The sequence below is a fragment of the Mustela nivalis genome (assembly GCF_964662115.1).
Source record: "Mustela nivalis genome assembly, chromosome: 15".
Taxonomy (NCBI): Eukaryota; Metazoa; Chordata; class Mammalia; order Carnivora; family Mustelidae; genus Mustela; species Mustela nivalis.
The window spans coordinates 34,030,108-34,054,550 of record NC_139034.1 but is presented as its reverse complement, the minus strand read 5'-3'; the positions used below and the strand labels follow the sequence as shown (position 1 = coordinate 34,054,550).

The 24,443-nt window shown below is 36.2% G+C and overlaps 1 protein-coding gene across 1 annotated transcript in view; it reads right to left on the bottom strand.

Moving 5' to 3' along the window:
* Window positions 1-704: 704 nt before the first annotated feature.
* Window positions 705-24,443, bottom strand: part of NUFIP1 (nuclear FMR1 interacting protein 1) — a 45,060-nt gene continuing 21,321 nt past the window's right edge. The window contains exons 7-10 of the mRNA XM_082700645.1: window positions 19,874-20,067; window positions 10,506-10,622; window positions 2,625-2,842; window positions 705-1,010 (exon numbers count right to left, since the gene is read on the bottom strand). Coding sequence (XP_082556771.1) covers window positions 894-1,010; window positions 2,625-2,842; window positions 10,506-10,622; window positions 19,874-20,067 — 646 coding nt within the window. The 3' untranslated portion in view covers window positions 705-893. The remainder of the gene's footprint in view (window positions 1,011-2,624; window positions 2,843-10,505; window positions 10,623-19,873; window positions 20,068-24,443) is intronic.

Sequence of the window (24,443 nt, the reverse complement as noted above, 5' to 3'; positions counted from 1 at the left end):
AAAGAAATTAAAATTTTAAAAAAATTCTGGGAAAAAAAAATATTTGGTATTAAAGGATCTATTCAAAAAGGGTTCAATTGATATGCTCATAGGATGAATCTTAATTAAATCTTAAAACTGGTTCTAAGGTTTTACTTTATTTTACAAACTACTGTTTTGCCTGTAAATTAGATGGGCTTCATTAAGTACCATGCTTTATATAGTTTTCAACAGAGAAATTTAAAAGGACCAATTCTGAACCATAGCAAAAACAAGCATTTTCAGTGAATCTAAACACACTCAAAGGCCTTCTCTATATTAATATTCCAAACATTCAATATTTGAAATATTTAATTAGTGCCAATAGGTGAATTTCAAAATGTCCTTTGAAATAAACAGGGAAATTTTAAATTTCAAGACCTTCTGAATATATTAATTTGATACAGTTTTTTTCTAAATAATCTCCCTTGCTATGGTTAAGGAATGATTCTTGTTCTCCTGCATTAAAAACAAAATGAATATACTTCTCTCCCTAAGCTACAGTTTTGCTTAGCTGAATTTAACATTTTTAAAGCTTTTTTCTTTACTACTAAACCAGTATATTTAATTCTTAACTGTCCCCAGAGCAGACTTCCTTACCTGACAGCAATACATACAAGTAAATATAAATAACAGAATTCTGCCAGCAAATAACTACGCACATCCCCAACAATACAGACACAGTCTTAAAAATCAGTTGTGTATTTATTTGCATAGATTCAAAGGAAAGATTTAAAAATCCAACATAACGTCCCATGAGGCCTACAATTTAATTACTAATCCATTTTTTTTTGTTTTGTTTTGTTTTTTTAAAAAGGTTTTCCTCCACTAACTTTAAGATGGGGCTATTTCACGAGTGCTGAAACATCAGATACCTATATATCTTCAGTTTTTGCAGAATTAGTATTAAGTCCAAAAAAGTCCTTTTTGATGATGTACCGAACACACTGCAAAATCACATTTCTTTCATGTCGGATGTCCGGAGCTAAAAGCTAAAAAATAATAAATAAAATGATTAGCTGGTAAATAAAATATATCCTAAAATACTATATGTGTCTCCCCTATATAAAGAACAGAACAATAAAGATATATATATTTACATACTTACAACATAATTTTTAATAAATTTGTAATATATATTTAAATAGATTATTATATTTAAATTATCTTGCTAAAAAACAATATAAGAACATTTCCTTTTAACTTATACCAAGATTATCTAGCTTTTTGTATGGCACAAATGTTCACATTGGGCATCCTCTCTGGGAGTATGTAACAAAGGACAGGAAATACAGGTTTAAACGTCTGCAATTCTTTGATCCACATATCATGTCAAAGAGGATCCTCCTAAACCCAAACCTACAAACAGTATAGAAACTGATAAGCCGATACAGTAAATATAGTAATGATGAAAGCAGCAGTAAAAAAAAATCCCAACATTCCTAGGCTTTTGTACCTTTCACTTTTGTGCTTATTGTAATGGAAATCTAAAAATCCCCCATATTTAGATGAAATACATAACCAAGGAATCATCTGTGATTTGTCAAAAAGGATAAGATCACTCAATTTATCTCCTGATGTCATTAGTGCAATAGAGAGACCTCACAAAGGAATGAACATCTAGTGAACAGAAGATTTAATTTAAAACTTAGGAGGTATTTTAAAAATGCAATTTACGGGGCGCCTGAGGCTCAGTGGGTTAAGCCGCTGCCTTCGGCTCAAGTCATGATTTCAGGGTCCTGGGATCGAGTCCCACATCGGGCTCTCTGCTCAGCAGGGAGCCTGCTTCCCTCTCTCTCTCTCTGCCTGCCTCTCTGCCTACTTGTGATCTCTGTCTGTCAAATAAATAAATAAAATCTTTTAAAAAATAAAATAAAATAAAAATGCAATTTACTTTATAGAAGCACTGAAATTTACAAAATAGATAGTCCATTCCAGATCAATTTAAATAAGAAGCAACTGTGTCTACATGTAATACCTCAAAGAGTGTAGCCACAGAACAGTTCAGCTACAGCAGAAACACTTAGCTGACAGGGCAAAAACAACTTTCACATATTGTCAATAGTTCTACAACTCTAGTAAAAATTTTGGAATATTTTCTATTACTTCTAGCACAAAAGAACTAGACCTTTGAACGACTTCATGTCCATTACTTAGAATCAAAAGATGTGCTGCTGCTTCTTTTAAAATTTGAAGAAATAGATTTTTCAGCACATCACACTAAGAATAAAGCCAATAATGCACAAAATAAACACATAAAAAAACTCCTTCTCCCTTCAGTCTGCCTTTGTGTTTAGTTGTGATTTCAAGAGAAACTTTAAAAATGTCAGTACACCTCAATACATATTTCCTTACCAATCAGTTAACTCTACAGATCCTTTTATTTTAAGCAGTTTTGAAAAGTATACTATTTCACATTTACTGAATATCAGCTGTACTCCAAATGCAGCTTCAAAATTAAGATACACTAATGGAGTCTTCAAGGAGCAAATGTCTCTGGTAAACTTTAAAAACATGCATGCATGAACCCATGAGGAAACCCAGTGGTTCTATCTTTATCATTTGAGAAGAACACAAAGATTAGAATGTAAAGAAAAATCATTTACCATTTCCAAGAGATATGGATGGTGTGTCCGTGGTTCAAATAACGTTTGGTAGTTGTGATAATCTTTTTTCCTCTTAGGTTTTGTCTTTTTAAAACTTTTCTTTGGGCTCTCATACTTCCTAGCAGTCTCTTTAGCACTGGGACTGGGTCTCTTAGGAGTATTGCTATGAAGAACCTCATCGGCCACCAGAATGTCTGCTTCAGTCTTAATGGGAGCTTCTGAAAGTAATGAAAAACAAATACAAAGATTAACCCCCCCCCAAAAAAAGTAAACTTACAAAATAACCAAAAAAGCCATAATACTCCCCCCAGCAGCCATAATACTGGCTACTTATTAATAAAAACTAGGCATTTTCAATGTAGTACCATATTTTTCAAATCAGAAATATAACTGCCAAGAACTGAAAAGATTACCATAAAGAGTTACAGAAAGTGATCTCTATGAAGGAAATAATACCAGACAGAAACAAAGGAATGAAGAGCATCAGAAATCATCAATATGTAGATAAACAGAAAAGACTTTTTTTTCTGGTTTAAAAAAGGTTTTAAAGATAACTGACTATTCTAAGCAAAAATAGTTAACAGTGCATGTAGGATTCATAACATCTGCAGGAAAACCTGATAACAACAGCACAAAGGAATAGAAGAGGAGAATGTATGTATATTGCTATAAAATTCTTAAATCCTATATGAAGTGGTATAACATCATTGAAAGTATATTGTTAGTTGGATATCTATAAACTCTAGATAGACCAACTCCTAAAAAGTAAAATAAAAAGGTCAACAAATAAACCTATGTTTGCACTGCCCTAATAGTTAGGCAGCATAAATCCAAAGGAAGGAAAGTAGAACAAAAGGTGTGACAAAAAGAAACAAGCCATATTAATAATTACAATATGTTTAAACAGTTTAAACATCCCACTTAAAAGGGTGATTGGTCAGAGTGGAGAGGGGTGGTAGAGAACAACAAGATCAACTATGTCAAGTCTACAAGAAACCAACTTTAAACTGTAGGTAGTTCTTGCTTTCACAAACAGAACTGAGATTAAATCTCAGTTACCAAGGAAGTACAAAGCAAGGACTGCCTGCGACCAGTCACAGACTAAAAGTAAAAGGAGGAAAGAAAATTCCATACATACACCAATTATAAAAAGGCTGGATTGGTTTTATCAATATCAGACAAAGGAGACTTCAGAACAGGACTATAACCAGGGACAAAGAAGGGCACTTCATAACGATAAAGAAATCAACTCATCAAGAAAGCAAAACAGTAACACCTAATAACAGCATTTCACTATACATGTAGCAAAAGCCCACAGAGCTAAAACAAGAAACAAACAAATCCATTATTAAGGTTGGAGACTTTTAACACTGCTCTCAGTTACTGAAGAAAATTAAACAAAAAATGAGCAAGAATAGAGAAGACCTGAGTATGACTAAGAACTCAAACTGACAAACATTCAACCCAATACATATTTTTGTCAGGTTCACATGAACATTCATTTGTGTTAGGCTACAAAACAAGTCTCAATGAACTGGAAAAAAAAACTGTAAGTGTGCAAATGTGCCCTCTGACCAAAACAGAATTAAAGTAAAATCATTAACAGAAAACTATCTAGAAAACCACCAAATCTCTGGAAACTATACAGCACACATCTAACTAACCCACATGTTAAAGAACAAACCACAAGAGACATTAGAAAACATGTTTATCATTTTTATTTATTTATTTATTTATTTATTTATTTATTTTAAATGTTTTATTTATTATTTATTTGACAGAGACCGCAAGTAGGCAGAGAGGCAGGCAGAGAGAGAGGAAGGGAAGCAGACTCCCTGCTGAGCAGAGAGCCCAATGTGGGGCTCGATCCCAGGACCCCGGGATCATGACCTGAGCCGAAGGCAGAGGCTTTAACCCACTGAGCCACCCAGGCGCCCCTAGAAAACATTTTTAAACAATAAAAATGAAAACATCAAAATTTGTAGGATGCAGCTAAAGCAATGCATGGAGGCAAATTTATAACTTTGGTTGCTTTTATTAGAAATGAAGAAAAAGGGCGCCTGGGTGGCTCAGTGGGTTGGGCCTCTGCCTTCGGCTCAGGTCATGATCCCAGGATCCTGGGACCAAGTCCTGCATTGGGCTCTCTGCTTGGTGGAGAGCCTGCTTCTTCCTCTCTCTCTCTACCTACGTGCGACATCTCTCTGTCAAATAAATAAATAAAATCTTAAAAAAAAAGAAAAAGAGAAAGAAAGAAAGAAAGAAATGAAGAAAAAAAGAAAAGAATTAAAAACTTAAAAAAATTAAAAAGAGGGGCACCTGGGTGGCTGAGTGGTTTGAGCCTCTGCCTTTGGCTCAGGTCATGATCTCAGGGTCCTGGGATCAAGCCCCACATCCTCTGCTTAGCAGGGAGCCTGCTTCCCCCTCTCTCACTGCCTGCCTCTCTGCCTACTTGTGATCTCTCTCTCTGTCAAATAAGTAAGATCTTTAAAAAAAAAAAATCTAAAACACAAAATGTGTTTAAAAAAAAAATTAAAAAGAAATGAAGAAAAGCCTAAAATCAATGATCTGAACTTCCACTACAGAAGGCAGAGAGTGAGAAGGGAATAAAAAACAAAGTGAAAATCAATGAATTAGAAACAACCAAAAGAAGGGCACCTGGATGGCTCAGTTGCTGGACACGTGCCTTTGGCTCGGATCACGATCCCAAGGTCCTGGGATTGAGCCCTACCTACATCTGGATCCCTGCTCTGCTCAGCAGGGAGCCTTCTTCTCCCTCTCCCACTTCCCCTGCTCCTGTTCCCTCTCTTGCTGTCTCTCTGTCAAATAAATAAATAAAATTTTCCAAAAAAAAAAGAAAAAGAAACAGCCAATAGAGAAAAATCAACAAAGCCAGAAGTTGGTATACTCTGAAAAGATTAATAAAATTAACAAACAGCTAGCAAGACTGATCAAGAAAAAAAATTTTTAAATACCATTTAATAATATGAGGAATCAAAGAGAAAACATCATTATAGATCCAACAGATAGCACAAGAAAATATCTTTAAGTAACTGTACGCCAATGAATTTGACATTTAGATGAAACAAATTTTTTTGAAAAACACAAATTACCAAAGCTGAACAAGAAAAAATAGAAAATCTAAATAGTCCTATACCTACTAAGAAATTTAATTCATAATTTAAAATCTACCCTCCCCCAAAAATGCCAGGTAAATGACTCCACTATTGAATTCCACAAACACGAAAAAATGGTAGCAATCCTACACAGACCCTTAAAAGAAGTGGAGAAGGAAACAGATCCCTACTCATACCAAATCCAGACAAAGTCATTACAAGAAAAGAGAAACACAAACTAATAATCCTTTATGAACATGGAATAAATTATTAGCAAATCAAATCCAGTAATGTATTAAAAAGGTAATAATTATGACTAAGTAGATTTTATTCCAAGAATACAAGACTGGTTTGATACTTGAAATCAATCAATGCATTTCACCATACTAACAAAATAAAAAAGAAAAACCATATGATTAGTTGAAAACTCACAAGTTTTAAGGATTCCTTCCCCTCACCCCCAAAATGGTTATTCTGTATTTTTGACAAGCTGATGTGATATAAAGAGTTCGATTCTAGAAGTTGGGAGACTCGGTTCAAATGCCTGAACAAAAGTGTAGGAGTCTAATCATATCCCTCAAAACCTTTACACCCAAGTGTTAATTGCATTAGAAGGGAAATACAGGGTAAGTATTTTAAGCACAAACCCTGGTCCCAAACTTCAAATTCCAGTTCCATCACATACCAGTTGTGATCTTGGAGCAAGTTACTTATCTCTACCTAAATATCCTCATAAATAATGGCACCTACTTCATGAGGTTATTATAATACTTAGATGAGTCAAGCACATAAAATAGGGCCTGACACAGACTAAGCACTATGTAAGAATTTGCTATGACAGGGCACCTGGGTGGCTCAGTTGGTTAAGCATCCAACTTTTTTTTTTTTTTAAGATTTTATTTATTTATTTGACAGACAGAGATCACAAGTAGGCAGAGAGGCAGGAAGAAAGAGAGGGGGAAGCAGGCTCCCTGCTGAGCAGAGAGAGCCCGATGTGGGGCTTGATCCCAGGACCCTGGGATCATGACCTGAGCTGAAAGCAGAGGCTTCAACCCACTGAGCCACCCAGGCACCCCAAGCATCCAATTCTTGATTTCAGCTCAGGTCATGATTTCAGCGTTGTTAATGAGATTGAGTCCCCATGCTGGGCTCTAAGCTGAGCATGGAGCCTACCTGAGATCCTCTCTCCCCCTCCAACCCACTCGAGTGCATATGCGTGTGCATGCTCTCTATCTCCAAGAAAAGAAAAAAAAGAAAGAAAGAAAGAAAAAAAGAATTTGTTGTGATGACCACAGTTTTGATATGCCTTCAAAATGATGGAAAAAAGAAAAATAATTAGAGAAATGTAACCATATAAGAATGGAACAAAGAATTCAAAGTGGTTTATAGAGTTCAAAACTATGGGAACAGTAGCAAAAGGCAAAAAGAAAAGCCAGGGTACTACTCTCTATTATTTCCTTCCCCTTCAAGCATTAATCTTCTGGGCGCCTGGGAGGCTTAGCTGGTTAAACGTCTGCCTTCGGCTCAGGTCATGAACCTGGAGTCCTGGGATGGAACATCAGTGGGGAGTCTGATCCTCCCTCTGCCCCTCCCCTGCTCATAGTTTCTCTCTTTCTCTCAGATAAATAAGTAAAATCTTAAAAAAAAAAAAAAAAGAAAGAAAGAAAGAAAGAAAGAAAGAAAGAAAGAAAGAAATAAAAGAAAGAAAAGTATTGATCCTCCAATCCAGGAATACAAAAGTCAAAAGAATCAGAGCGTACACTGTCAATTTTCTGCTAAGGAATGAGGAACTGAGACTCTATATTTTTCTTGAGGCTCACAACATTTCCCAGCTTAGAATCATATTTTAATGTAATATTTATCAATCCAAATAAATTTAAAATATAACCAATGAATTTTTTCAAATCTATAAATCACATCTTTTGGTTTGTGGCGTTTTAAAATGAGTTTTCAAAATGATACAAGATGGGATTGGGAGGGAGACAAACCATAAGAGACTTTTAATCTCACAAAACAAACTGAGGGTTGCCAGGGGTAGAGAGGTAGGGAGACGGTGGTTGGGTTATGGACACTGGGGAGGATATGTGCTATAATGAGTGCTGTGAAGTGTGTAAGCCTGACGATTCACAGACCTGTACCCCTGGGGCTAATAATAAATTATATGGTAATTTAAAAAAAAAAAGAAAGAGTTTTCAATTTGGAGGACACCCAGTCCTAGCCCACACCAGTTTGAGAAAAAAAAATTTGGAGAGCTACAAAACTGTGCTTAACTTCTAACATGGCAAAACAAAAACAAAAAACTAACATGCAAAATCCAGAACAGATATCAAATTAACCCATTTGGAAATATCACTCACTGAAATTTTCTTTTATATGTTATGTATATAAGTTACGTATAATTTAATGATCTTAATGATTCTGATGTCCCCAGAGCCAAGCACAGCCTCTTGTTTTCCTTCAGTCTTTCTTGAGGGACCCCTTCCTTGTTTAAAACTCATTCTGGAACAGCACTGGTCACATTTAAGATACTCTATATACCTTTGTATCGATTCCCAAGTCAAGAAAGATTATAACTATGATGATCCAATTGTTAAAAATCTGTGAGGAATCAAACTGCTCCTCTTCATTTAGAATCCACTTAAATAAGCAGCCTTCTAGATGCTATTTCATGGTTCAGAAAAGCCCACTTTATTTCTTTGGTTTATTTCTTCCAAAGTCCCTATGTGTCGATATCCTATCCCATAGCCCAGAACTTACAATGGAAGTTGGAAACTTGCTGGTGACTTGGATGGCTTAATAAAGCTGAAATTCAAACTACATATAATAATTCTGAAGCCTTAGGAATATAAAAGCAAGGGGTTTTTCCTTCAGGCAGGACATTGTAGACAATTAGTAAAAATAAATTCATGTAAGATAAAATGTATCTTTTAATAGATAAATACCTTCTCTTATCTATAAGATAAAGCTATGCATTTCTGTGCAGTAAGACACTAAATACAACAAAGAGAATGACTACAATGAAAGGCAATACAGCTGGCTTTTTTCAGATTTTTAAGTCCCTAAACCTAGGCTTTCTATCAGCTCTCTCACATACTAGCTTTGTAAACTTATCTTCTTTAAGCAGAAGTTTCTACAAATGAAAGAGTGACCTCAAAAGATCCCTCCCAGTTTCCTTCCTTTCTTCTAATTTAAAAATGGTGGCAGCTCCTGGGTGGCTCAGTCAGTTAAGCATCTGCCTTCAGCTGAGGTCATGATCCCAGGGTCCTGGGATTAAGTCCCTCAGGCACTCCTTGCTCAGCAGGGAGCCTGCTTCTCCCTCTCCCTACCACTCCCCCTGTATGTCTGCTTGTGCATATGCAAAAAAAGACATGAGAATGAAAGTATTAAATGTTTTATCTTGGGAGAGAGAGCAAGAGCATTAGTGTGGCTTGTTTTTATAAGATTCAGTAATGTGGTACCAGCTTTCATTGCTATCACCTGTCATAAAAACACACGATAAGCAGGAAATGTAATATGTGTTTAAAGAATAACTCCATCTTCTATCAGTGTACTGGAAACAAGAGTAAAGAAATAAATACTGTTATACTTAAAATCAAAATAAAAACAAGAAGAGGCAACCATCTGTTAAGAAATACCTGATAAAACCAAAGTAGTTTATATTTAAAATTCAAGTAGCTTTTAAACAGCTACCATAGTAAACCATGGTCCATTAAAAAAGAAGAAAAAAATCCCTATGTTACAGATATATCTAAACATTATCCTTCACAGTAAATGCCAACTTGTTCTCCTTCAACATCTTCCAACTATACAGTGATTATCTCTAGCTTAATTAACATTAAAAGTGCCACCATCGTCATCCAATTACACTAAAATCTTCCCTTCCTTCTACACACTCACCTGTAGACCCTGTATTCTTTATCTTCAATACACATCTAGTGCAGAGACAGACACGTGAATTCTCTCATAGGTGGTAAAGCCCAAATAAACTTACTGTGCAAAGCCAAGTTTCCACAACAGAAGGGCAAGACTTATTCACTAAACATATGCTGATTATTTATATGAACCGTGGGTTTAGAATTGCCATGCTACAACAAATCAACAACATACAACTTTGAAGTAATTCTAAGAAAAGATGCTAGATTAAGCTGGTTTGTTGTCATTTCTAAAGGTTAGACATATATCCTGTACTGTACATCACCAATTACTTAGAAAGAACCTTGAAAGGATTCCGTTTCATCCAGTCTTTAAAACACACAGGCTAATTTGACACAAGAATAGAGTTACTATGTTCTCCAAATGAGGTAATTTATGTAAATGTGCTCCATAAAAAAATGCTCTACATACATGTAAGGAATTCTGTCATTCACTTTTTTACAAAGGACCTCTTTTCACCGACCAAAGGTGCTCTAAATATGTTAAGACAAGGGCTCTTGAGAGTAAACAGAGGAAATTAACTTTCTTTGCTGTATCTTTTAGAATTTTCTTTGACTCCATTAGTGAAACATTATTTCTTCCCCTTCCTATCCTGTCATATTATTTTTGCCTTTTTCTCCCAGACTAGCAATACATTTCCTCATTTCTCAAGTTTTCCTTTATCCCATGCTAACACCAAATGAAAAATGTGAAGATGAAATAAAGAATATGCTTAAAACATCTTGTCCTCAGAAAGACACACCTGAAAGGATGCTACTGGCGCAGAGTATACACCAAATTCAAAAAGCAACAAAACAAAACAAACCCACCTGTAACAACTGAGCCCATGACTTACCTTCTGGCTCACTGTCTGACCCTGAGAGATTGCCATAGCTGCTCATGAGTGAGCACAGGGCTGGTGTCACTTCCTTGGGTATAACAGTGCTTTGCGGTTTCTCCTCTTTATCAGACTCTGAAACAGAATGGGAAAGAAGTAAAACAGTATACCAAACACATGTACCACCAGAGCAAAGAAAGCGGACAGACTCCCCACTGGTTCATACATTAGTGAAAAGAAAGTCATTTCTGATCATTTCCTTAACCTTCCCCCAAAACAAAATTCAGGAAACCTGGACATTTTCCCTTGGTTTAAACCATCGTGGTCAGAGAAGCTACTTGCCCCAAAGAGAAGACAGAAGGCCAGTGGCAGCTATAGCACAGCTAAGTTACTTACCATGATTCACAGGTTATGAAATTTGGGTCTTCTCTAAATTAATTATCAGTTTTTGCTACTAATTAATTTTATTTTATTTAGGCTATTGTGCTATTAATTAATTTTATTAAAGTAGTAGGAAGGCCAAGGCCAGAAATTCATTTAATTTCACTGGATTAGAATGACTGGCTATAAAAATTAGATTTAGGAATAAATAATATAAGTACCTTTTTGGTTTTTATTTTATTTTATTTGAAAGAAAAAGAGAGAAAGATTGGAAGAACAAATGGGAGGAGGGCCAGAGGGAGAAGCAGACTCTCTGTGGAGCAGGGAAGCTGACATGGGACTCCATCCCAGGCCCCTGGGATCATGACCTGAGCCAAAGGTAGACACTTAGCTGACTGAGCCACCCGGGCACCCTACCTTTTTTGTTTTTAAGACTAGTTTTCAGAGCATAAATAATATTTAAACCATTCCATATATAAAGGCTTACTCAAAGAGGTATACTGCAATGAATTCACCCAAAGTTTATATTTAGAACTTCTAAGAATTTAAGTAAACAAGCCAAGCCAGAGAATTTAGCAAGTATCAAAGAGCCTGCCAAAGGCAGAGTTTGATCATAGCCCAGTGAGCCTAGTTGTAGCCTCAGGCCACCATTTATTACATTTGTTTTTGGCAGCTCTAAAAATGTATTAAATCTAGTCTAAACAACCAATAAAAAATAAAAAGCCTGACTGAAGAATGAAGACAGGAAGTAACCTGTCTATGTAATGTACCAGCTCAACCCACATCCAATATGAAACATTTCAAGGCAGCATTTAGTATTCACCAAGTCAGTCTAGAGGAAAACAAACAGGTCAGTAGGAATGGGGGCATACTTCTTCTATGTGAATAAGGAACTACAACCTACTGATGGATGAAATTAAATCCCCTCTCCTCCCTCCACCCATCCATATTACCCTGCGCCATGCCTTCTGAAAACTGCTGCTTGTCATTTTAAGCTTATGATCTTTCCTCCTGAATTAATAAGGGGAAAGAAAAATAATGCAGTTCTACATACAAATTATTAGTGGACTAAACAAATCTATAACAATATTAATATAGAGACTATTCAACTCACTGTAAGATAATAAGCCCAACTATTATTTTCATCTAAGACCCCAAGAGAGATACTAAAAAGCACAATACAGTTGACTATAACGCTCTTTAAAAGTATGAGCTTGTATTAATCCTTAGGAGGTTATAATTTTCACTATTAATTACAGATGAGAAAACCAAAATTCAGAGAATCTGAGTAACTTTTCCTTCAGGTAACAAAATTATACAACAGTTGGATCAAAGTTAAATCTGGGCTATCTGACTCCAAATCCCAATTCTTAACTAATGGACTAGAATCTCTCCTATAGATACATAAAACCTCTTTATTAAAATGAAGCCATCCTACCAAAATGTCTCTATGATTAATAATAATGCTAATAAATGCCCTTTCTTCCATCTACAGTTCCATTTCTCTGTTCCCTGTTATAGCAAAATTATGGCTCCAAATCCCATTTCTTTTTTTTTTTTTAATTTATTTTTTTAATTAACATATAATGTATTATTAGCCCCAAGGGTACAGGTCTGTGAATCGCCAATCGCCAGGTTTACACACTTCCCAGTGCTCACCATAGCCCATACCCTCCCCAATGTCCATAATCCAACCACCCTCTCCCTAACCCCCTCCCCTCAGCAACCCTCAGTTTGTTTTGTGAGATTCAGAGTCTCTTACAGTTTGTCCCAAATCCCAGTTCTTAACTTATGGGCTGGAAGAGCTCCACAGATACTTAAGGTCCTTTTACTTTATCCCAAAATGTCCTAGGGTCAGTAATAATGCTAACAAATGTCTTCTTCCAGCTGTGGTTCCATTTCTCTGTTCCCTGTTATAGCAAACTCTAAACAACTATCTGTTGTACTTAGATGTGAACAAGTACGAGCTACAGGAGGGAAAGGGTTTGGCTTTGTTCAGTACTATATCTTCAGAGCCTAGAACAGTATGTTAAGCACTGAACAAATATTTGAAGAACAAACTTGCGGGAATGAGTAAAGACATAGAAAAGACGTATTCAAAAAAGTCTAACTGGCACAGGACGACAGGGCTACGAAAAGGTGGAGCCACAACACAAACCTAATTCTGTCTGGATTCAAAACCCATTTTCTTCCTTTCTTTCTTTTCATTAATAACATGATTCCATTTTTATTTTTAAAAATCATACACAAGTGATATAAAAAATATTAAAAGGATATAAAACAAAATGTGAGCAGTGGCTATCTTTGTAAGATAGTAGATTTTTTTAAAATGTTCTCCAGTTTTTTGTTTTTATAGTCAGAATATAATAGAAAAAAAAAATAAAGGAGAAACTTAAAAAAAAAAATGTAATAGAAAAACATAGGAAAATAAACCCTGGAGGAATCACTCTCTTCCAGGAAAAGTGTTTCCTCACAATTCAGTTCAAGAAGCGGGGGGCAAGGCATTAATAGGCCTACATATCGCCCCTTTTCCTGCCTTCCCTTTTTTAAAAAGACTTTATATTTGAAACAATTTTAGATTTACACGAATGTTGCAGAGATAGTATAGAGAACTTCCATATACCCTACTATATAGCTTCCCCTCCCTTACATACTCTTGGCACATTATCATAGCTACCAAATTAACGCTGGTAGAACACTACTGAAACTACAGACTATACTGCGATTTCACTAGTTTTTCCACTAATACCCTTTTCTTGCTTCAGGATTCAATCCATCATATCATATTATATAATTAATCATCATGACCCCTTATCTGTGTCTCCTCTAAATCTGTGACAATCTGTCAGTATTTCCTTGTCTTTAACGAACTTGACACTTTTGAAGACTACTGGTTATTGAAGAATGGCTCTTAGCTAGGGTCCATCTGAGGTTTTTTGATGATTGCACAGAGGCTACGGATTTTAGGTAGTGTCCTTCCTATCATCTCATACCAGGAGTCCATCACATCAACATGACTTATTACGAGTGATGTTAATCTTGAGCTCTTGGTGGTCTGCCTGTTTTCTTTGTTATTAAGTTACGATTTTTCTCTTTCATTTAAAAAAAAAATGATTAAGTCTAGCCCACATTCAAGGGGAAGGGAATTAAGCTCCCCTCTCTTAGAGTAATGAATATTAAAGAAATTTAGACATGTTAAAACCACCACAGTAGGGGCACCTGGGTGGCTCAGTTGTTAAGCATCTGCCTTCAGCTCCGGTCATGATCCCAGAGTCCTGGGATCGAGCCCCATGTCGGGCTCTCTGCTCCAAGGGGAGCCTGCTTCTTCCTCTCCCCCACCCCGCCTGCCACTCCCCTGTTTGTGCTCTATCAAATAAATAAGTCTTTAAAAAAATTAAAAACAAAACAAAACAACAACAACAAAAAAACACCACAGTAACTAATATTTAGTGAGCAATATTTTGAAACTACATAAATACCACGTTTTAAAGTTTTGCCACTAATTTTACCATTCATCAGTGGGTCTTGCCTGAAACAACTATTACTGTGGTGTTTTAATGGTGACTTTTAATTCCTTCATTTTTTTTTACATTTATTAATTAGAATTTTTCTGAAAGATCTGTCCCTCCTTCCCCATTTCTTATTCACATCAATATGGACTCATGGGTATTTATTAAATTCTTTGGGTTATAATCTATTATTATTTTCTTTGTGGCTCAAGTTGTTCCAACTTAGGCTATTCAGAGCACTTTCCAGTTGGTCCCTATATCTTTCTGACATGCCCACAATCCCGATTGTTTTCTGAGCACTTTCTAACCCTCTGGCACTACTAAGATCCTCTAGGTTCACTTTGCATTTTCTCTGTCCCAGCTCTACAATCAATCATTTCTCCAAAAGGCTCTGGTTTCTTCAACTGGAAAATGGTAAAACCACAATATGGATGCTTGGTGTATTCACTACCAGGACTGTCACAAAGTTCACTGTACTGGAATGTCTCCTCCTGGGTAAGAGTTAGGAGTTCACAAAATGAACAAGTACTCCCCTAGGTCGTTCTCCCTCAGTTATGTTTCAGGAATCCATGACACACAATAACATTTTGAAAAGAGGTATCATCCTTTTGGTCCTATCAAAACATCCCCTATAGTGACGTTTCATCTGAAAAGGGGGTGGGGGGCTGTTCCCATAGTCCCTTGGATCTACTAGCAGTTCGAATATAGGCATTGTCAGCAGTTGGAAAGATTATGTTGAAGGCACTGTACTGACTAACAAAATAATACTGAAGAAAATTCACTCACTTTTTAACAAAAACAGCCAAAACACCTCTCTAAACTAAAACATGCCAGTAAAAAGACAGGAGCAATGAAGACGATAAAATCAAACTTTAGAATGATTATAAAATACCTAGCAACACTTCTCCTAAAGTAAATCTCACCTCTCTCTCATACACAGATATCATGTGCCCTCTGACCAAATATATACATATAAATCTAAAATTTATCACCAGACTATAAATTTCTTGAAGTCAGGGAGAAATTTCTCTGAATTACAATGATGGACAAGCAGAATATAGGGCCTCAAGTAAATCCCTATTAAAATGAAAAAAGGAAAACCAAAACCCTCCCTTTGTAAGTCTTGGTAAGTATAAACACTAGTGGTAAAAGCTCTCATCTGGGTTCTTCCTACATCTTATTTCTTTACTTGTCTTTCCCCGTTCATCCCCTTACTATTTTCTATTGCCTTTAAGAAGCGAAACACAATTACATGCTCTAGCCGCAAGAAGATTTATAGACAGATTAAGTACCTTAAAGAAAATGCAATTCTGCAGAAAAAGTCACCAGAAAAAATGGAAACCTTGCTTTAATGGTGTCCAACTCTCAAAAACAAACATTAACAATGAGCATTCTTAACAGCTGATATGCTAGCTTATGTTCTTATTTTAACATTTACCTTTTAAACACCAGAAGCCCACCTAGCTTAATATCCCCCAGTGTTCTATGACAACAGCTATATTTACACTGTAACGAACGACTAACAAATTGCGTCTTTTTCATTTTGTGGGTGCTGAGGCACTTCGGTCAGTGACACTTGAAGCCCATTACTGACCAGCTCTTCTCCCTCTAGCTCAGACAACACTTATTAAAACCACAGGTCAAGAAAGTCATAAAACATGTTGTATATGCATTTAAACAACGGCCACAAAATAAATGTGGTCCTAACTATTGAAATAGCAAAAAAAAGATTTAAAACAATAACACCTTGAGGAAACTAGTTAGCAGAACACACAAGGAACTAAAAAAGAAAAAAAAAAAAAAAATACAGCACCATTGAGGTCATCTGGTGAAAACAGGCCATATTTAAAACTGATAAATTGGGAGACTCCAAATGACAGGCTTTCCCTTTGAAACACTATCAATCCCCAGTTTAAAGCACCTGCACTAGTAATGAGAGTTCACATACTACCAACCAGCACAAAAAATACTGATTTTCTAAGCATGATCTGAAGTCTGCAAAGATCCTCAAGAACTGCTGTCTTGTTTAAAATGTGATGCTCGCTTGGGTCATGATCCGAGGGTCCTGGGATCAGGCTCCATGTTGGGCTCCCTGCTCAGCGGGGAGCCTGCTTCTCCCTCCACCTCTGCCTGCTGCTCTGCCTACCTGCACTCTCTCTCTCTCTGTCAAATAATAAAATCTTTTTTAAAAATTAAAAATAAACAAATAAAATAAAATGTGAATGCTGTTATCTAGATAAGGTTCTGAGCCAAAAAAAAAAAAGGAAAAAAATGTAAGATATCAGGAGATCTTCATTTTACAAGTGAAATTAGTGATAAAAAGTACTAACTACCACCCGAGAGCACAAACAGGGCCACATCATTTCAGTGGTGCCCCACCAATAAAAACCTGAATAATGAGCACAACTGATCTTAATGTTGGCTCACCCTGGCCCAGGGAGAAGGAAGCTGCCTCCAAACAAGTGTAAGAGTGAGAGATGAAGAGAGCAGACATGCTGAGAATATTCAGGCATGAGAAAAAAATGGTACACACAGATTTTTGTAGCTATACCTGGAGTGAAAAGTTGAAGAACCAATGGTCTAAACGTTGATTTGGAAAATGTAAATAATCCAGAAGAAATCCCAAATAAAGGATAATATAAACTTAAAATCTTTCCTACAAAATTAAGTTATCCTAACTTAATCATTGTTTTTTTTATTTCCTTAAAGAATAATATTATGAATTTATAACTTACTTGTAAGATTTTTATATTTTCTTACATAATCATCTTTGACCCTCAATATAGGTGCATTCCTATCTTTGACCCTCAGTACTGGTAAAGGCTTACACATTTACACCAAAACAAAATTACTTGAGGTCTCTCATACAACTGCTTGGACACAAAAGAATCTGACTAAACACTTTCTACCATGACAATAAAAGATACTATTATCTCTCACATCGAAAGCATCTCCTAAAGACCTAGATACAGGCTTAAGTAGAGCAAAATACATAATGATCTTTATGCTGGTATTTCACCAGATTACCATATACTGAAATACTTCTTTAAAAATGAGAAAACAGGAGCACCTGGGTGGTTCAGTCAGTTAACCATCTGCCTTTGGCTGAGGTCATATCTCAGGGTCCTGGGATGGAGCCCCACATCAGGCTCTCTGCTTCTCCCTCTCACTCCCTCTCTCTGTGCTCTCCCTCTCTCTCTTAAATAAATAAAAAAAATCCTTTTTTTGGTGTGTTATGTTAGTCACCATACAGTACAAGATTAGTTTTTGATGCAGTGTTCCATGATTGTTTGAATATAACACCCAGTGCTCCATGCAATCCGTGCCCTCCTTAATACCATCACCATGCTCACCCAAAATAAATAAAATATTTTAAAAAATAAAAATAAAAAATGGGAAAACAGAGGGGGCCTGGCTGGCTCAGTCCATAGAGCATGCAACTCTCAATCTCAGGGTCATTAGTTCAAGGCCCATGTTAGGTATAGAGATTAAAAGAGAGAAAGGTAACAATTACCCATCTACCAAAGCTAACAGAATAAAGACTATTCAACATTACAGAGTCCCTTAAATGTTCATTTAGAGAATTGCATGAAGAATTACATAATTTTCAGATTAGTAACTTACTAATTTTAACAGTAGTCTTTGTATTGTGTTTCAAGTATTTTGATGACATGAAAGCTTGTATTTGGATACAGATGGTTTTTATCATCAAGGTCACACACTATAAATCTGAAGAAGTGTGTGGGTTCTAACACCTTCTGAAGGAAAGAAATCAGTGCCCAAGAGTAAACTCAGCTCTGGCCCCAAATGTCATCTGCCTTTTCCCTGCTATCAGCAAGGATACAAAGAGGCCTTTTCTAAACTCTCTCCCACATCACAACTATCCTAGGCTCATACACTATTTTTTTTTTTTTAAGATAAATTCAGATTTCACATTTAAAAGAAGCACAATGTCTAATGGAATCAGACTCTTAAATTCAAACTCTGGCACTGTTGCCAATGAACAGCTGGGCTAAGGTAAATTACCTACCTGTGTTCCTCAGTTCTAAAATGCAAGTAGCAACAGTACATATGCATTGTAAAAGGAAAAGAGTTAACAAGTATAAAGCACGTAGAGCACTGTAAGTACCTTACTCAGTGTTAGCTGGTGTTAAAATAATTATTATTATTCTAACTAAATTATATATTATTCTTAGCCCAACACTCCCTATGCTAAGATCCTTTCCATCCTAATTCAGTCATTGAATTAGTTATTCCATTTCTTGCCAACCACAAGTTTAAATATTTGCCATGTGTTTATCACAGAAGCCATTGTTTTCCGAGTTAAACAGTGCCTGCTAGTATCAGTCCCCTCACTAATACTACTCCTTTGCAGAAGAGAAAATACATATAATAAGATAAAGCTTCATGATGATATTGGAAGGAAAGGTGGTAGAAATATTTACATTTACATTTTCATTTTTTATTTTATTTTACTTTATTTTTTTAAAGATTTTATTTATTTATTTGACAGATAGAGATCACAAGTAGGCAAAGATGCAGGCAGAGAGAAAGGGGGAAGCAAGCTCCCCGCTGAGCAAAAAGCCCAATGTGGGGCTTGATCCCAGGACCCTGAGATCATGACCTGAGCCGAAGGCAGGAGCCTTAACCCACTGAGCCACCCAGGCGCCCCTATATTTTCATTTTTTAGAAGGGAAAATGGAGCCTCAGAGGCTGAATGATATCTCTGTGTGGTTAGCAGCATTCTGGTCCTTTAATTTCTCAATTTATTAAGCAAGAGTAAGGGAATTCAAAGCTAATATAAAGATACTCTACACGCTAAGGAAGAATAGTATCAAAAACAATGAAATAATATTATTTACTCAAGGAGATCATATTCATGCTCAGCAGCATAAACAGTACTGGCTTCCACTGAAATTAGCCACCTCGTAGGTGGGGAAAAATTAAGATAATTAAGCAACTCTGAATCTACAGCATCAAAACATTCAAAACAATTTTTTTTCCCCAAAGATTTATTTTGGAGAGTGAGAGCATGGTGCAGGGGCTTGGGGGGAGCCAGAGGGAGAGAGAGAAAATCCCAAGCACAGTCCCCTCTGAGCACTAACCCTGACATGGGGCTCCATCTGATGACCTTGAGATCATGACCTGAGCCAAAAATCAAGAGTTGGACACTTAACCGACTGAGTCACCCATGCGCCCCCATACAGAACAATCTTAAGAACATTTCAAAGATTACACAATACTATGAAAATTATCCAATAAATATCATCTTTCTTCTACATCCTGCCTGCCTCATGCACCTACTCCCCAAGATTCAGAAATGAGGGTTTTAACAAGACACTCCTACTACAAACAAAAACAAAAGCATCAGTCTTTTTTTTTTTTTTTTTTTTTAACATATTTGCCATTAAATTCTCCACAAACAATGCCGTGAAGCATCAACTTCAGCATCACGGTCTATACACTTATAAACACACTACTTTCCTTTCAGCTTACCAGAATCCGTGTTTACCAAAACACCCAGAGGGTCTGAATTTGCTTCAGGTGGATCTTCAGGCTTCGCATCACCCAAGCAACTGCCAGATCCAACGGCTGCTTTCTGTCCAACGCGGTCATTTTTCCATTTGTGATGCCTGTGAGGACTTCTAATCTTTGCCATCTGTGAATGTCTGGACATCCCCTTCATCTTGCTGGAGTGAGAAAAATGCAATTCTATATATAAAAGGCACTGACCTCTCAAGAGAAATCTAAAGGAGAGTACTGAATGCAAAAGAAACTTAGCTGCCTTATCAATTATTTGTAGCCTAGTACATTAAAGAAATCAAAATAAATAAACTCAACAGCTTCCAAAGACAAGGAATTTTATGGCAGACCTCTAAAATAACATACCACAATATACTATCCTTTATCAATTCTGAGATGCGTATGTCCTCCCATATTCTAACCCCTCTGAAAATGGTCTATGTTGTATGATCAACAGCAGGTCAATTTAACTGGCAAAATTCTTTCATTTTGATTGTACATGAAAGTATTTCTTAGATTTGAAAGAGTGGTAACTCTTGTCTATTCATTCTCCAGGAGTCTTAAAAGTTTCTGACACATTTACAAATATGCTGCCTTGTTTGATCTTCATGACAACTCTTTGAAAGTAGGTTAGACAGATTACTATTCTCTTCTCTTTAGAGGATAAACTTAAAGATCATAAACTGAGCACAATTTCACAGCTACTTCAAATCAAGTGCCCTCTCAACAACTATAATTACCCCTCTTAGAAGGAAAACAAATGCTTGCCTGAGCATATTCCAAGGTAAACTGTGTAGGAAAAAATTTTCAAAAAAAGGTTCACTGTACGTTTTCAATAGACAACAATACAAGTTATCCTTTAGTAGGACTGAGTTTTCACAAAAATACATGATTTTTCTAATTTATCATTTATTGGCAGAATTCTTTTTTTTTTTTTCATTAATAATGCAGGCTGCAGTTAGGAATACAGAAATTAGGAATCTGGATTCAAATCCCAATTTGCCACCTACTAACTGTGCCTCTTGGACAATATTAATATCCCTGCATTTGTTTACTCCCCCATTTGTAGAAGGGAATCAAAGAGACATAGAACTAATAATAAAGTGCCACACTGAGCTCTTAATAAATGGTAGTTATTATCACAACAATTTCTAAATAATTTTCTAAACTAACATATTTGGTTAATATTTCTGCAATCCAAAGATTCTTAATTTTTTTAGGGTCACCATAATCCTTACACAGTCTCATTCCAAAAATCATGTATAAACTCCAAATTTTGCAGAAAACCATGGACCAATTTCCAATATGCAAGCACAGAAGTCAGGCCTCAACAGTGTCATCACAGGTAAAACAGGTAGTTTCTGCCTCTGGCCCACTGGCCCCATGAAGATAATGAAGAGATGGCACTTTCCTTAGGTTCCCATTCACAAATGCCTTCCCTGTATCCTGCTCCTATAGCACCTGACCACAGATGGCTTTTAAATGATCATCTTAAAATATTCACATTAGTAAGAATGATTTTTTTTAAGATTTTACTTTTCTTAAAGATTTTATTTATTTGAGAGAGAGACAGAACAGAACAAATGGAGAGGAGGGGCAGAGGGAGAGGAATAAATTGACTCCCTGCTGAGCAGGGAGTCCAATGTGGGACTCAATCCCAGGACCCTAGGATCATGACCTGAGCCAAAGGCTGATGCTTAACCAACTGAGCCACCCAGGTGCTCTAAGGTTTTTTTTTTTTTTTTTAAGTAATTTTTTTAAAAAAATATTTTATGTATTTATTTGACAGAGAAAGAGATCACAAGTAGACAGAGAGACAGGCAGAGAGAGGGGGGAAAGCAGGCTCCCCACTGAGCAGGGAGCCTGATGTGGGGCTCAATCCCAGGACCCTGAGACCATGACCTGAGCCGAAGGCAGAGGCTTTAACCCACTGAGCCACTCAGGCGCCCTTCTTTTAAAGTAATTTCTACAGTCAACATGGGACTAGATACTCACTCTAAGATCAAATCTCATGTTCTACCAACTAAGCCAGCCAGGTGCCCCTAGAAAGACCTTTACCTGATTGGTCAATAAGACTTCATTGAAAGTGGTATATCTGGTATTTGCACTACCCTACCTTTAGGGAGTAGTTCCTTTACACTGTTGATTGACAATCATTTAAAAGGAAAAGTTTATTTAATCAGCACTTAAAAATACTTACAAAAAGTATAATGTAAATAAATATGTAGATACACATGAAGTAGAGAAATAAGGAATAATTATAACTAAAAAGCTAATAGAGGAGAAGTAAAATATTTTAAAAATATTCAATTAATCCAAAAGAAGGCAAGAGGGAAGGGGGTCTCTGATTGGCTCAGTTGGTTAAGTTTCCAAGTCTTGATCTTAGGGTCATGAGTTCAAGCCCCTTCTTGGGGCTGGGCATGGAGCTTACTTAAAACAACAACAAAAAACAAAGGAAGGAAATAAAGAAAAAAATAGTACATATTTTTTAAAAAATAAGACAATGGTAGACTGAAACCCAACTGTATTAGTAATTATTTTATTTTATTTTTCTTAAAGATTTTATTTATTTATTTGACAGAGAGAGATCACAAGTAGATGGAGAGGCAGGCAGAGAGAGAGAGGGAAACAGGCTCCCTGCTGAGCAGAGACCTGCTGCGGGACTCAATCCCAGGACCCTGAGATCATGACCCGAGCCAAAGGCAGCGGCTAAACCCAGAGCCACCCAGGCGCCCAGTAATTATTTTAAATGTAATTAAAAGATAAAGACTGTTGGCCTAGATAATAAAAAATAAGACCAGGGGTGCCTGGGTGGCTCAGTAGGTTAAAAGTCTCTGCCTTCGGCTCAGGTCATAATCCCAGGGTCCTGGGATCGAGCCCTGAATGAGGGTCTCTGTTCCTGCTTCCTCCTCTCGCTCTCTGCCTGCCTCTCTGCCTACTTGTGATCTCTGTCAAATGAATAAATAAAATAAAAAAAAAATAAGACCAATTACATATTCTCTAAGAAAATATATATTTTTTCTCTAATATATATTTTCTCTATATATTTTCTCTCTATATATATTTTCTCAGAGAAAATATATATATTTTAAATACATAGATATGAAATTTAAAAGGAAAGGGTTGAAAACGCTACCTTTCTCCAATGCACCATATTGCCACCAGCCATAAATCAGGAGACTATTTACCAGAGGCTCTATTGTGGACTGTATTCTGTTCTGTTTACCTATCCTTGGACAATGCCATACTACCTTCATCTCTTTCTTAGCTGTCTGGATCCTCTGGGTTTTCATGTAAGTCTTAAATCTTACCAATACTAACCTCCCCTTCTACCGTGCTACAAAGCAAAACAAAACTTTCTGGGATTTTGATTGGGATAAATTTGGAGAGAAAAACATATAGAGTCTTCTAGTCCATGAACATTACATATATCCTCCATTTATTTAGGCCTTCATTTTTGAGCAACATTTTATAGTTTTCAATATAGAGGCCTTACAAATCTTTTGTTAGATGTTTTCCTAGGTATTTGATATTCTGATGCTATCATAAATAGTATCTTTTAAACTTTCATTTTTAATCATTGATAGCATATAGAAATCCAACTGATTTTTTAAATACTGATTTTATATGTATTCAGCTCCCTTGTTAAATTCACTTTATTAATTCTAATTATAGATTTGCTTGGATTTTTCTTACACACACAATCATGTCGACTTTTAATAGCTGACAGTTACTTCTTCCTTTTCAAATTTTATACGTCCTATTTTTTTTTTGCTTTATTATACTGTCCAAGACCTCCATTATAACATTGTACAATATACAAGACTATATATTTTAAGACCAACTCTTTTTTTTTTTTTTTAAGATTTTATTAATTTATTTGACAGAGAGAAAGATCACAAGTAGGCGGAGAGTCAGGCAGAGAGAGAGGAGGAAGCAGGCTCCCGCTGAGCAAAGAGCCCGATGCGGGGCTCGATCCCAGGCGCCCCTTTTAAGACCAACTCTTAAAATGAGTTGGAGAGGTACCTAAGTAGCTCAGTTTAGCTTCCAAATCTTGATTTCAACTTAGGTCATGATCCTGGGGCTGTGGGATTGAGCCCTACATCGGGCTCTGCACTGGGTGTGGAGCCTGATTGAGATTCTCAAAATTTTTCCAAAACTGACAAAAACTATAAACCCATAAACCAAGAATTTCAACAAATCCCAAGCACAAGAAACATGAAGAAAATACAAAGGCACATCATTATCTAATTGCTTAAACAGTAATAAAGAAGAAATATTAAAAGCAGCTAGCAAAAAAAAAGCATTTTATATATTGGAAGAAAATAATGATTAATCGCAGATTTCTTTGGAAACAATGCAAATGAAAGGACAATGGAACAAAGTCCTTAAATTAAAAGAAAAAAGAAAAACTAAAACTAAACAAAAAAGCCTGTTAATAGCCAAACTATGGAAAGAACCTAGATGTCCATCAATGGATAAAGAAGATGTGGTGTATATATATATGTGTGTGTGTGTGACACACACACACACACACACACAC